Source organism: Oncorhynchus masou, chromosome 28 (assembly GCF_036934945.1).
Source record: "Oncorhynchus masou masou isolate Uvic2021 chromosome 28, UVic_Omas_1.1, whole genome shotgun sequence".
NCBI lineage: Eukaryota > Metazoa > Chordata > Actinopteri > Salmoniformes > Salmonidae > Oncorhynchus > Oncorhynchus masou.
Window position 1 is genome coordinate 63,856,284 of NC_088239.1, and position 15,879 is coordinate 63,872,162.

At 42.3% G+C, this 15,879-nt stretch overlaps 1 protein-coding gene across 1 annotated transcript in view; it reads left to right on the forward strand.

Annotated features, from left to right (window-relative positions):
- The window catches only part of LOC135518053 (netrin receptor UNC5D-like), a 331,784-nt gene that overhangs the window by 273,744 nt on the left and 42,161 nt on the right, over nucleotides 1–15,879 (forward strand). Inside the window, exons 3-4 of the mRNA XM_064942889.1 lie at nucleotides 5,098–5,241; nucleotides 5,532–5,635. Coding sequence (XP_064798961.1) covers nucleotides 5,098–5,241; nucleotides 5,532–5,635 — 248 coding nt within the window. The remainder of the gene's footprint in view (nucleotides 1–5,097; nucleotides 5,242–5,531; nucleotides 5,636–15,879) is intronic.

Below are 15,879 nucleotides of genomic sequence, written 5' to 3' on the forward strand. Positions count from 1 at the left end.
TTCAACACTCACACCTGTGTTAATGAGAGAATCACTGACATGATGTCAGCTGGTCCTTTTGAGGCAGGGCTGAAATGCAGTGGACATGTTTTTGGGGGATTCAGTTCATTTGCATGGCAAAGAGGGAATTCATCTGATCAATCTTCATAACATTCTGGGGTATATGCAAATTGCCATCATACAAACTGAGGCAGCAGACTTTGTGAAAATTAATATTTGTGTCATTCTCAAAACTTTTGGCCATGACTGTACATTGCAGTCTTCATAGTGATTAGAGATTAAGCACTTCCCCCAATGGAGAGGTAGTCATTATGATTTTAAAGATTGTTGAATCAAATCCCCTCCTTTAATGGTCTTATTGTATTTAAACTGTAATCAAAATCCATGAACTAAGTCGCTTGTCAGAAAGCACTTAAACCCGTGATTACATGATCACTGGCATCCATATGAAGCTTTTACACAGACAGGCACACGTCTTGGTATGGACCCAAGAGGGGGCTCAAACTGAAATCTCTGACATTGTACGAGTGTGACAAGACTAGCTGATGCCAAGTGCACTTGAAAAGTCTCTATAAGAAAAGATCTACCTACTATTTGAATGTTGATCAATACTTGAAAACAGTATTTTTTCTGGTGATGCTCCCCTAGGTTATTCTGCTTAAATTATGATAGCGGTGCACAACTCAGGCCCTTAAGTTCCACAGTCCTGTTTGTTTTTGTCTCTCCCTGGTACTTCTGAATGGCTGTATTGTGGACACACCTAGTTTAACAGGTACAAATCAGTGTCAGAAAAATGTATCTGCACTGCGCTGGACTAGAGCTGTGGACCCCTCTCTTATGACTTCCATATTTCTGTTTATCTGTCTCAGTTAATATCTCTCCAACCACACCTCTATCAAACAGGTATGACCTTCAACTGACTGCATGGCTGTCCGTCTCGTTTCAGACAGACACCCTTCAAATCACATCACATTATTGGTTTCCATTTTGTCTTGATCCACACTGTGGTCCTATTTGTCTGCTGTGCAATGCATGCTGGGAGCGGCCCGCAGAGAGGACTCTTTGAGACGAGAACACACATGTGCAGACACACACTCACACACGCACATACACACACACTGAGGAGAGAACACACTACCACCAGAATGTCTGCATAATTGACTGTTCATACCCCACGTTGGGCCGGTTTGGAAACATCTGTGAAATTGGGCTTATATAGCAGGCAGGGAGAATAGAGATATCATAGACGGAGCTGATTTCCCTTTTGGAGAGCTGCCCTGAAATAGCTTTGAAGACTGTGCTTTCTAAGATAACCAGCAGAGCTTCCTTATTACGCATTAATGGTCCAATACAGTCTCACATAGTTTTGTGTAGGCCTACAGTCTGTTGCTGTTGGACAGTAAGCCTTTAATGTTCCTGTTAGTTGAATTCAGTACAAAAAATAAATCAATTAATTACCAGCCATATCCCTACCATTCATGATTATGGATTGAATCACAGCTTGAGAAATGCATAGAGAAATTGAGGTTTGAAGTGAATTATACACACACAGATATAAAAACAAGGTGTGTGTGTACCTCAAGCTAAGATTGAGTATTTTCAATACCAGGATCTAGCTGACAAATTGCAACACACCTTTTTGTGGAAAAAGGAGGATAATGTATTTCTAAAAGAACAATTTTTACCCCCTCTCTATTTATACCTGTGTTCTCTGTTTGTCTGTTGCCAGTTTGTCTTGTTTGTTCATGTCTCAGCTCCTGCTTTTTCCAGTCTCTCTTTTCTCGCCCTCCTGGTTTTGACCCTTGCCTGACCCTAACCCTGAGCCTGCCTGCGACCTGTGCCTTTGCCCCCCTCTGGATTACTGACCTCTGCCTTACCCTGACCCTGAGCCTGCCTGCCGCCCGCTATCGTTGCCCCACCTCTGTTTTTTTTACCCCTGCCTACCTATTGCCTGTCCCTGTTGGAATATTAAACGATTGTTTATTCGACGTGGTCTGTACCTGGGTCTTACCTTCATACTTGATAGTATTTATAATGCCCTTTTAACATCAGCTGATGTCACAAAGTGCTATACAGAAACCCAGCCTAAAACCCCAAACAGCAAGCAATGCAGATGTAGAAGCACTGTGGCTAGGAAACACTCCCTAGAAAAGCAGAAACCTAGGAATAAACCTAGAGAGGAACCCGGCTCTGAGGGGTGGCCAGTCCTCTTTTGGCTGTGCCGGGTGGAGATTATAACAGTACACGGCCAAGATGTTCAAATGTTCATAGATGACCATCAGGGTTAAATAATAATAATCAGAGTGGTTGAAAGGGTGCAACAGGTCAGCACCTCAGGAGTAAATGTCAGTTGGATTTTCATAGCTGGGCATTCAGAGTTCGAGACAGCAGGTGCAGTAGAGAGAAAGAGTCGAAAACAGCAGGTCCGGGACAAGGTAGCACGTCTGGTGAACAGGTCAGGGTTCCTTAGTCGCAGGCAGAACAGTTGAAACTGGAGTAGCAACATGACCAGGTGGACTGGGGACAGCAAGGAGTCATCAGGCCAGGTAGTCCTGAGGCAATGGTCCTAGGGCTCAGGTCCTCTGGGAGGGGAGGGAGAGAGGGAGAAATAGAGAGAGTACTGTGCCTTGCAAATGTATTCATCCCCCTTGGTGTTTTTCCTATTTTGTTGCATTACAAACTGTAATTGAAATAGATTTGGATTTGGATTTCATGGAATGGACAAAATAGTCCAAATTGGTGAAGTGAAATGAAAGAAATCCCCCCCAAAAAAGACAGAAAAGTGGTGCGTGCATGTGTATTCACCCCCTTTGCTATGAAGCCCCTAAATAAGATCTGGTGCAACCATTTACCTTCAGAAGTCACATAATTAGTTAAATAAAGTCCACATGTGTGCAATCTAAGTGTCACATGATCTGACACATGATCTCAGTACATATACACCTGTTCTGAAAGGCCCCAGAGTCTGCAACACCACTTAGTGCACCACCAAGCAAGCGGTACTATGAAGACCAAGGAGCTCTCCAGTGTTGGGTTCTAAAAAAGTATCAGAAACTTTGAACATCCCACGGAGCACCATTAAAGCCATTATTAAAAATGGAAAGAATATGGTACCACAACAAACCGGCCAAGAGAAGGCCACCCACCAAAACTCACGGACCAGGCATGGAGGGCATTAATCAAAGAGGCAACAAAGAGACCAAAGATAACCCTGAAGGAGCTGCAATACTCCACAGCAGAGATTGGAATATCTGTCCATTGGACTACTTTAAGTCGTACACTCCACAGAGCTGGGTTTTACGGGACAGTGTCCAGAAAAAAATCATTGCATAAAGAAAAAATAAGAAAACATGTTTGGTGTTCGCCAAAAGGCATGTGGGAGACTCCCCAAACATATACAAGAAGGTAGTCTGGTCAGATGAGACTAAAATTGAGCTTTTTGGCTATCAAGGAAAACACACAGACCCAAAAGCGCAGACCCAACATCTCTAATCACCCCAAGAACAGTATCCCCACAGTGAAGCATGGTGGTGGCAGCATCATGCTGTGGGGATGTTTTACATCGGCAGGGGCTGGGAAACTGGTCAGAATTGAAGGAATGATGGATGGCCCTAAATACAGGGAAATTCTTGAAGAAACCTGTTTCAGTCTTCCAGAGATTTGAGACTGGGACGGAGGTTCACCTGAGAATCTGGGATATGACTTAAAGATTGCTGTACACCAGCGGAACCCATCCAACTTGAAGGAACTGGAGCAGTTTTGCCTTGAAGAATGGGCAAAAATCCCAGTGGCTAGATGTGCCAAGCTTATAGAGACATACCCCAAGAGACTTGCAGCTGTAATTGCTGCAAAAGGTGGCTCTACAAAGTATTGACTTTGGGGGGGTGAATAGTTATGCACACTCAAAAAAAAATTTTGGGCTTATTTCTTCTTCTTTATTTCTTCTTTTTCAACCATGCAGTATATAATCCCACCCACTTTGGCAAAGCACAGCCCCCAGAGGGATATCCCCAAACCACCAATTTACTACCCTGAGACAAGACTGACTTTAGCCCAGAGAGGGCTAGTTAGATCCCGAAAGGGTGCCAACATGGACAGGAAGATCACGTCAGTAACTCAATCCAGTGACGCACCCCTTCTAGGGATGGCATGGAAGAGCACCAGTAAGCCAGTGACATTGGAGACAACATGGGCCTGCATCCCTGTGGAACACTTTCGACACCTTGTACAGTCCATACACCGACAAATTGAGGCTGATCTCAGGGCAAAGGGGGGGGGGGGGGGGTGGAACTCAATATTAGGTAGATGTTCCTAATGTTTGGTATACAAAGTGTACCATTTAGTCTCACTTTGGGTTGATAATTTGTATAAATGGATTAAGGCATTAGCAGAACTGAGTGAGTTTAAGAGGATCAATAATATATATAACGATCCCTATCACAATGGCATCATCCTGCATCATTTGTCCTCCAGTTGCCGCACTGAAGTAGATTATCTGACTGATAGTCAAAATTATGATAATGAAGTTCTTTATATAGATTTGTCAGGCTTCAGATGTCAATCTGATGACAGTGTATGGGTGGAAATGAAACAGTAATCTGAGTAATCTGACAGACACTCCTCTCTCTGTTGACCTCTTCATCTATTTGGGACTGATAATCTCTTATCGCCTGGATATTTAATCTCCCGTGTTCTCCATCTCGCCAAGTCTCATGATTACGTCATGTGACACTCTGTTTTGATCATTTTAGCTATACATTTCTTATAATCTGAGTGATAATTTGGATTATAATATGGATGATGTCATCTCTGATGATCATCTGTGATGGGCTCCTGAGTGGCGCAGCGGTATAAGGCATTGCATCCCAGTGCTTGAGGCATCACTACAGACACCCTGTATCAAATCCAGGCTGTATCACAACCAGCTGTGATTGGGAGTCCCATAGGGCGGTGCACACCGTCGTCTGGGTTTGGCCGGTGTAGGCTGTCATTATAAATAAGAATTTGTTCTTAACTGACTTGCCTAGTTAAATAAAGGTTAAATAAATAAATAAAATAAAATGGTAATCTGGGATTATAATCTGTGTGTCCCTGCAGGGTTGAAGATCCGGGAGGTGATGATCAACGTGTCTCGTCAGCAGGTGGAGGATTTCCACGGCCCCGAGGACTACTGGTGTCTGTGTGTGGCCTGGAGCCACCTGGGCACCTCCAAGAGCCGGAAGGCCACCGTACGCATCGCCTGTGAGTAGCAGAACCATACCAGCAGAGAGAGAGGGAGAGAGAGAAAGAGAGATGGGGGGGGTAGTGAGTCAGGGAAGATTAGTAGATGAGAGAGATAGTGAGTAGGGGAGTGACTGATTGAAAGAGAAAGAGAGAGGAAGTAAGCAGATGGAAATATATATATTTGGAGTCAAAGAAACATAAAATGAATCCTATTGCCTAATAAAAGAGAGTGCTGTTTGATTTAATCCCGGAAACTCTGATGAATTGAATCCTGTCTTCGTTTTTTCCCTCCCCTCTCCCTCTCCCAGACCTGAGGAAGAACTTTGAGCAGGACCCCCAGGGGAGGGAGGTGCCCATTAAAGGCATGATTGTGCTGCACTGCCGTCCACCAGAGGGAGTGCCTGTCGCTGAGGTAAGGCCTGCATGTTTCAACTCACAGTATACACTGATTTTCATAATAATTTGCTTATGACAAGTCGTATAATGCAGTATAACAGCCTCAAGTTGTTTTCTTGCCCACAATAATTAATTGGTTACAGTTATTTGTTCAAAGTATGATTACTACTACAGTATCCAAGATATCTACATTTCTCTTTAGAGTTGAGAGTGGCAGATTCTCCCCAGTGGAACTGCTTCCACTACAAGCCCCATTCCCTTCAGCATCTGAGTGACTGGCTTTTGTTATGTGTGTTTACCCCGAGTGGAGATGTAGAGATGGTGATATAGGCTTGTTGTATACTTGAGGCAATACGTATCTCCTTGCGTCCACACGTTATAAAGTGGAGGTTGAAAATTTATGACTTACTTAGGTGCCATGGATATATTCTCTGTGTTGGTGCTCCTCTCTGGTCTCATGTCACTTTCATCTTCAGGGTGAATAAGGAAGTAGGTTTTCAATTGCTGGTTTACTTTCAGTGGTATGAGAGGTGTGTGTGTGCGTGTGCGCGTGTGTGAGGGTATATTTGTGTACATGTGTGTGTGTGTGCAAGTGGTTTTGTGTGTCATAGTGTTTCTGAGTGTCCTTTCTGTCAGGGAGAGTGTCTGTCGAACCGTGTGTCTTATATATATGGATGTGTATTGGAATGCCTTGGATTGGAGTGTGTGTGTGTATGTGTGTGTATGGTGCTTGTGTGTGTTTGCATCTGTGTGTGTGTGTGTGCTTACGCCTGTGTGTCTATGTGATGAATGATTCAACCCACACAAATGGTCCTGAGCTGTAGTGCTGGTCACCCTCCATGCATTGTGGTCATCAAGTAGGCAAGTCCTCATGCATTTATGAATGTGACTCCAGCTATGGAAGAGATTGGTTAAATAATACGTAGTAGAAATTCATCTGTTTCTCCAACATGGCTCTCATGCAAGAAAATGCTCATGTCTGCAGACGGAAAGCAACCCTATGAACATCTCCATGTGAATCTGGGGCGTTAGTATCACTTAACTCCCTCTCTAACCAAATGTCATGTCATGGACTTTACCACCCCCTGTTGAGAATGTAGCTCTGAAGACATTTTGTCTCAGAGGGAGGTTCAGAAACTGTTTAGAGTTGAAGCAAATGAGGCCGTGGATGCAATCTGATTAGCCAAACTACTGTGTGTGTTTGGCTGTCGAGACTTCGTTTGCTTTGGTCATGCTGTTAATTTGAATGCTGTTTCACATTTTGCTGCAATTTGCATAGTACTGTGAGTTCATGTAAACACATTATTGCTACTGAGCTAATACAAGCACTGCACATTTGAATCAACATTTAATAACTTGCCAACAGTTCACCCTCATTTATCTATGCATATGTAATGGGTGTGATTTTCCAATACATAAAAAGCAACGCACTACAAATCATCATAGCATCCTCACATGCCACATCTCTCCGAGCAAGCACATTTGGTTCCCTGGATGTTGTGGGAACGTATGTTTTTGGTTTCACATTGGTTGCGGGAACAAAGCCAAACAAAACAAAACATTTTTTAAATGTTCTGAGAACAGAAGTGAACATTTCACCTGAACATTTTAGAACAAATATTATAGGTCATTTGGAGATTTTAGAATAACTTCCTTAAAACTTCAACTGAATGTTTCAATAAGACATTTAATAACATGGCTAGCATATTTTGGATGAACTTTTTAACTGAAAGCACAGCTAGGACACATAGAAATTAATTTCCTTTGGCATTAATTATGAAAACACATTTCTTTTTTATTGCGAAACGGCATCAGTGAGATTTGAACCTATAATATATCCATGGAATTAGTCCACTGCACCACCAGGATAGAGCTCACATGCCATGCTTTTTTATGCATACAAAGCTGTTAATTTTAGTCTATTCAAACAGACCCCTGTCATGACGTTGTATTAGTTAATGTGACGACTGTTGCTCATCGAATGATTAAAGGTTTCTAATTGCGTGATTATATGAATCAAGCAATTATTAACTCATTAACCTGGGGCACTATGGGAAAATTCGTTTTTATTGAGTTTCTATTTCCCAAATTAATTAATTTGAAGAATATCGATTTTACAACCGTTGCTAATTAATCCGTTTCCTCTACAACCTCATTCTGAACGTCACATAATCCAGGAATCTGCACGGACCAGGGTCCCACCAATGAGTTCGTACCACACCAATCTTAGTTGATTATTTATTTACTGGAAAGCTAAAATGATGATAAAAGATACACAGTTTAGGCTATTGATTAGAACGGGCCAACACACTATGGCGCATGTTACCCAAAATGGGGATTTAAAAGAGAGAGAAAAAGAGAAAGTGCACAAGAGAAATATACATTTGGGTGCATTTGTCAGCTATGCTTGTTTTAACCCTAGCTTTCCCCCGAACTGCCGCTATTATGGGTCAGAATATAATGATGTAAATACGTGTGGGAGGTCACAGATGGGAAGCTCTGTGTGGTCGTTTAGGCTTCTCAATGACACACTTCTCCGGCGCAACTCTCTGGTTGTCCTCACGATGTCAGTGTCCTTTTGACTTAGTGGTCTGATTCCTCGCCCTTGCTCTGGAAGGGGTCTTCTAAAGACAGACAGCTCTGTAGCTCAGAGCTCACAGCGTAGGAATGAAACAGTGTAGATACCACGATTCGATGGAGAGTGGAGGCTAGGTGGTCTGGCTTGAATTCACCTGCTTAGACACAGCTACTCATCAGTACCATGGGTAGAAAAAAGATTTCTTTGTCTTCAACCTTGTGTTGCGTTTAGGGTTCGTTGACTTTTTAGACCTTGGCAGCAGCTTGGTTACTCATGTTAATGTTAATTCTTAACTCACATCTCTTATAACCTCGGGTCAGAAGTGGGCGTAACCGCCTTTAGGGCAATTCTCTGGGCGTACCAAGTTAAGAGGCAAGGTCTAGATTTTACTCAAATCCAATTTTAGACAACTAACTTCACATTTCATCTTTATCAAAACATTCTCTTTGATTTGGACATTTTCCACACAACGTACAATGTATAAACATCAAGCATATACTGGGAAGACTCTTAAAGTTACAATGTTATAATAACATTGTAACTAATAACGTAATAACGTCATCTATTAACCTTTAATAACAAAACAAAAATGACATACATTTTCATTTTCCATCTATCGTCATGACCACCATTGTGGCTGACGGAAACCATTGTTCCAAAGTCCCTTTATTGCATGTATAATGTTCTGAGGCTGGTTCTCCATAGTGAGAGGACAAAGGAATTTTGTCTGTGGCCTAAGATTTACCATGGGCGTGAGGGGTCATAAAATCCCCACATCTTCAGACCCCTAGATCTCTCCTCCTCTGTTGGGGGTGAGAGATAATCTGTAGGGTTGTGGTCTCCTGTAACCTGACCTGATCAGGACAGTCATGACACCCCATTTCAAAGGAAACAAGCACTCATTAAGATCAGGTGTGGCCAATTAGTGGGCACGGCCAACACACCTGAACACACCAAAATAGAGGAAAGAGAGAGTTTTGTAGATGCTCAGAATGGAATGTATATGTTTTAAAATAATGTTCTTAGAACATTCTCTGAGCCATTGCCACCTCTCACAAGTGGCGTAGCAGTCTGAGGCACTGCATCTCAGTGCTAGAGGCTTCAATACAGACCCTGGTTCGATTCCAAGCTGTTTCACACCTGGCTGTGATTGGGAGACACATAGGGCAGCGCAAAGTTGGCCCAACATCGTCCGGGTTAAGGTTTGGCTGGGGTAGGCCGTCATTGTAAATAAGAATTTTGTTCACGTTCTGAGAACAGAATGTATGTTTTTAAATACAATTCTTGCCACCTTTTCTGAAAGTTACTAAAGTTTTCTTGTGTTTTTATGGAAAGTTTTCTTAACAATTTGAGAATATGACTTAAAATAGAACCATAAGGAAACCTGTAGTAAGCGTTATGCTTGGAACAATTTGAGAACATGACTTTAAATAGAACCATGAGGAAACCTGTAGGAAACATGCTGAAGTACTGAGAATCCCACAGAAGAACATTGTTTCTTGACGTTCTCTGAACTTTGAGAACATTCCCAATGTCAAACCAGTCGGAGAACGTTCCTAGAACATTACCAAAGTTGAAATGAAGTGTAACCATGTTTGAACTTTTATGAACCGTTCTGTTAAAGTAATGAAATACCAAGAAAATCTATTTTTCGTCAAGTTCCTTAAATGTGCCGAGAATGTTTAAAAACCAAGCAACTGTCCTGCACCATTCCCAGAAGGTTGTGGGAAGGTTGTATGCAAAATAACCATAGGACAACCATGCTCTCACCAAGATCTAAGAAACATATGGTTCTCAGAACGTTATGTGCTAGCTGGGTTGTTTCTTTAGTCCGTTCCCTCAAAGGAAATACCAACTGAGGGAGACGCCAGAGTCGAGTGGCTCCACTGTTTATTTTTTTAACCATCAGAGAGTGGGCTATGTGAACTGGGCTGCTGTGTGCATGTTTCCATGCCAGTGAACAGCAGACAATGTCACTCCATCTGGCTCAGTAGGAATGAAGCCAAAATGGCATCAGGTCCGTATAAAGGTCCGTGGCTGCCTGTGTCCCAGAGTACAGCAGGTGGGGTCTCTGCGACTGGAGCTGACACAACTGAACTAGATCCTAGATGGCTCAATCTACAGTGCCTTCGGAAAGTATTTGACTTTTTCCATATTTTGTTACGTTACACCTTTATTCCAAAATGTATTAAATACTTTTTTTCTTTAGCAATTTACACACAATACCCCAAAATGACAAAGCAAAAACATTTTTTTTATTTTAGAAAAAAAAGATTCATTATTAACATAACTATTCAGACTCTTTGCTATAAGACTCGAAATGAACCTCAGGTGCATCCTGTTTCCATTGAACATCCTTGAGGTGTTTCTACAACTTGATTGGAGTCCAACTGTGGTTAATTCAATTGATTGGACATGATATTGAAAGGCACACACTTGTCTATATAAGGTCCCACAGTTGACAGTGCATGTGTCGAGGCACAGATCTGGAGAAGGGTACCAAAACATTTCTGCCGCATTGAAGGTCTCCAAGAACACACAATGGCCTCCATTATTCTTAAATTGAAGAAGTTTGGAACCACCAACACTCTTCCTAGAGCTAAAAGCCTGGCCAAACTGAGCAATCGGGAATTGGTCAGGGAGGTGACCATGACAGAGTTCCTCTGTGGAGATGGGAGAACCTTCCAGGCGGACAACCATCTCTGCAGCACTCCACCAATCAGGCCTTTATGGTAGAGTGGCCAGACGGAAGCCAATCCTCAGTAAAAGGCACGTGACAGCCCGCTTGGAGTTTTCCAAAAGGCACCTAAAGACTCTCACACCATGAGAAACAAGATTCTCTGGTCTGATGAAACCAAGATTTAACTATTTGGCCGAAATGCCAAGCGTCACGCCTGGAGGAAACCTGGCACCATCCCTATGGTGAACCATGGTGGTAGCAGCATCATGCTCTGGGGATGTTTTTCAGTGGCAGGGACTGGGAGACTAGTCACGATCGAGGCAAAGATGAATGGAGCAAGGTACAGAGAGAACCTTGATGAAAACCTGCTCAGGACCTCAGAGTGGGGTGAAGGTTCACCTTCCTACAGGACAACCACCCTAAGCACACAGCCAAGACAACACAGGAGTGGCTTCGGGACAAGTCTCTGCATGTCCTTGAATGGCCCAGCCAGAGAGCCCGGACTTGAACCCGATTGAACATCTCTGGAGAGACCTGAAAATCACCATGCAGCGACGCTCCCCATACAACCTGACAGAGTTTGAGAGGATCAGCAGAAGAATGGGAGAAACTCCACAAATACAGGTGTTCAAGCTTGTCGCGTCATACCAAAGAAGACTCGCTGCTAAAGGTGCTTCAACAAATTACTGAGTAAAGGGTCTGAATACATATGTAAATGTTATATTTCTATTTAAAAACATATAGAAATGCACAAACATTTCTACAAATCTATTTTTGCTTTGTCATTATGGGGTATTGTGTGTAGATTGATGGGGGGGGACTATTGAATCCATTTAAGAATAACATGCTGTCCACACCACTCGCGTTACGTGCGCGAGCGTTGCAAAATAAATGTACACATAAATGTTATTCAATCATTGCATCCAAACTGCTCACGTGCGTCAATGAGAGTTTGCGTAGCCAGGCACAAAAATAGCACTTGGTTCTATTTGTGATGCTTGCTGCAGGTCCCACCTCTCCCATCTTCTCATTAGTTTTTAGGAGCATATGGGTGAATGAAAGATGAACTGAGGTCCACACTCCAGTCCAGTTGGTGGTATTAATGCACCTTAAAGTTGGTTGCCAACCGCCATATGAAGTCCAAAGAAGAAGAAGAAGCTTGAAGGAGGAGAGATTACTAGAAACTAACTCGGTTTACCTTTTTATTTGTGGATTAATTGTCAGAGTAGAGGAACTTGTACATTTCATGTAAAATAACAACCCAATGTTTATATCCCAGGACAAATTAGCTAGCAACATCAAGCTAGCTCGCTAAATTGCCATGAATGTTTAATGCTTTCCAACCTGTCCCCAAATTACTATAGTTGATTCAGGGCTTGTTTTGATATTTCAACCTGCATGTCCTATCGCATCTGGTGTGGATGGACAAAATCAACATGCGAGCGATGGCGAACGCGGATGTAACAGAACTTGGAAAACGTCACGGGGTCTGAATACACCATGCTGTTCTGTGGCAAAGTGAAAAGCACGTAGCTAAAGCTACAATGGGTTCCTACTGTATTAGAGCCTAGATGATTCCTTTGTTCACCTGGTTGCATGATAGATCCGGGAGAAAATAAAATACTTTTGTCATGTTTAAGTCGTTTTAATGAGAGCGATTAAAGGGAACTCGTGTTGCAAATGTAACGCAACAGGAAGTGAAGGATCATCTACGGTGAATAATGAAAGTAGCATAATGAAAACACAATTAGAGTTTGAGCCGCAATGAAAGGCCCATATTAACTGTCAAGAAGACGATCACACAGATTACTCAGTGCAATAAAGGAAGAAACTTTGGAGAGGTGGAGAGAAAAAAAATACTTTTCAATAACTTAGAATCTTTTATTTTTTATTCACAATCATTAGGCTTGGTAGTAAGCGCCCAATCATCCCCCGCCAAATTGTAATGAGTCATTAATCAGATCGGCAGATCCAAAGTCATTTGAAGTGCTTAAAATGTAATTATTCACTGATAAACATAACATTTGGAGAGATGACAGCGAGATAAGAAACAGAGGGTTTAGCGCACTGCCACCACTGCCCCCGCCACAGAAAAATGTCGCTGTCACATTCTAAGATCTCATTTGTTTAATGTGATCTCGCTGAAAGTCATCATAGCATCGACAGGGAAAAGGCCGCATATGATTGAGGGAGGAAGGGATGGAGGGGATGTAGAGATGGAAAGGAGGGAGTGATGGAGGAGGGGGCTTGTTAATGAAACTCAAAGTTAATCGAGTTGGATGGAAGGATATGGGGATATCGCCGCAGTGTTTGGTAATTGCCCTCTAGTTGCTTTCACTTCCACTGTAAATGAATGTAAATGTGACGGCCAGTTGCTTTTTTGTTTCGATGTAATAGAGTTGTTAGTTATTACACCTGATTTGGCATATGGCCTAATTGGAATGACCTGATTGGCCCTTAGCTTTGTTGTTGAGTCAAGGTCAGGACGTAGTAGGTAAGGCTCCTTTGGCTCGTTCTCTGGAAATGAGCGACGCGGGGCGCTGACGTGGGGTTAGCCACAGATGTCAACTCTCTCATCTCTGCGTCTTCAAACAGCTTCAAACCGTCACAACAAATATCAAAGCCTCCCTACAGGTCAATTGCCAATGTGGGGGTGCCCGTCACTCTGCCCCCTGCTGGCTCGCACCTGTCATAACACCAGTTGACATATCCGCACCCTGTATCATAACACCCCCGAGGACTCTGTCTGACCAGTCAAATGACAGGGGTTATCAAGACAGACTGCCATACTATCAGTATGAGTTAGTCCAGACAGAACAGACACAACAGCAACAGATTAGAGACAGAGGCCATGAAAAGTCATGTGCTATTTGTATGTGAAATCAGTTAAGCAGGCAACTTTTAATTAATGTATAATGCATTTCCATTTCATATGTTTGTTAAAAAAAATTGCCATGAGCTGAGGACATGTGCTTTACCAATTAAAATATTTTTAGCTACCGTTAGTAAAAAATATGGGGAGACAGCATCAACACAGCATCATGGGTTTAAGATTATACACACACACGTGCACATATCATCTGCAATAAATCGATCACACACATCATATACACACACACACATACACCTCAGAGTGGGCATGGCTCAACCCAGTGCTGCTTGATGCCTTTTAATTGGAAAATAAAGTGGCAAATAACTGTAAACAAATCCATTTCCCATCCTCCCCATGCTTATCAGTCTGTCCCTGAGTCCTTACTACCGCCCCAAGCGCTCTCTCCCCCACCCCCAACGGCCAGACTTAGTGACTGTCACCGCAGAATGCAAATCACTGCCCTGGTTTGCACTACCCATTGAGAGAGAGAGAAATATACAGTGAGAGGGAGAGAGAGAGATTAATCAAAGCAGAAACAACACAGAGCAATGGAAAAATGAGGGAAGAAGGGGAAGAGAAAGACCGGATGAGCAAAAAAAGTCATCATTAGGGAGAGGAAGTGAGAATTAGTACATGACTAATGAAGACAAATGGTGTGAAAGTGAAAAATAAGTCTAATAAGCCTGTTTTATTTGTGTGTGTATATATATAGTACCAGTCAAAGGTTTGGACACACCTACTCATTCAAGGGTTTTTCTTTATTTTTTACTATTGTCTACATTGTAGAATAATAGTGAAGACATCAAAACTATGAAATAACACATATGGGATCATATAGTAACCGAAAAAGTGTGAAAGAAATCAAAATATATTTGAGATTTGAGATTCTTCAAAGTAGCCACCCTTTGCCTTGATGACAGCTTTGTACACGCTTGGCATTCTCTCAACCAGCTTCATGAGGTTGTCACCTGGAATGCATTTCAATTAACACATGTGTCTTGTTAAAAGTTAATTCAAGGAATTTCTTTCCTTCTTAATGTCCATATTATGGCAAGAACAGCTCAAATAAGCAAAGAGAAATAACAGTCCATCATTACTTGAAGACATGAAGGTCAGTCAGTTTGGAACATTTCAAGAACTTTGAAAGTTTCTTCAAGTGCAGTCGCAACAACCATCAAGCGCTATGATGAAACTGGCTCTCATGAGGACCGCCACAGGAAAGGAAGACCCACCAATAAGAAGAAGATACTTTCTTGGGCCAAGAAACACGAGCAATGGACATTAGACCAGTGGAAATCTGTCCTTTGGTCTTATGAGTCCAAATTTAAAAATGTTGTTTCCAACCCCCATGTCTTTGTGAGACGCAGAGTAGGTGAAAGGATGATCTTCACATGTGTGGTTCTCACCGTAAAGCATAGAGGAGGATGTGTGATAGTGCTTTGCTGGTGACACTGTCTGTGATTTATTTAGAATTCAAGGTACACTTAACCAGCATGGCTACCACAGCCTTTTGCAGCGATACGCCATCCCATCTGGTTTGCACTTAGTGGGACTATCATTTGTTTTCAACAGGACAATGACCCAACACACCTCCAGGATGTGTAAGGGCTATTTGACCAAGAAGGAGAGTAATGGAGTGCTACATCAGATGACCCGGCCTCCACAATTACCCGACCTCAACCCAATTGAGATGGTTTGGGATGGGTTGAACAGCAGAGTGAAGGAAAAACCAGCCAAAAAATGCTCAGCATATGTTGGAACTCCTTCAAGACTGTTGGAAAAGCATTCCAGGTGAAGCTGGTTGAGAGAATGCCAAGAGTGTGCAACGCTGTCATCAAGGCAAAGAGTGGCTACTTTGAAGAATCTCAAATCTAAAATATATTTTGATTTGTTTTAACACTTTTTTGGTTACTACATGATTACAAATAGTTTTGATGTCTTCACTATTATTCTACAATGTAGAAAATAGTCCAAATAAAGAAAAAAAATAATAAAGAATCCTTTAAATGAGTAGGTGTTTCCAAACTTTTGACTGGTACTGAAAATAAATACTCAATTGGATATTTGAAAAAACGCAATATGGCTTCCTTTTCTGGTTTGGCAGGCTCTTAGTACTGGCCCTCTCTATTG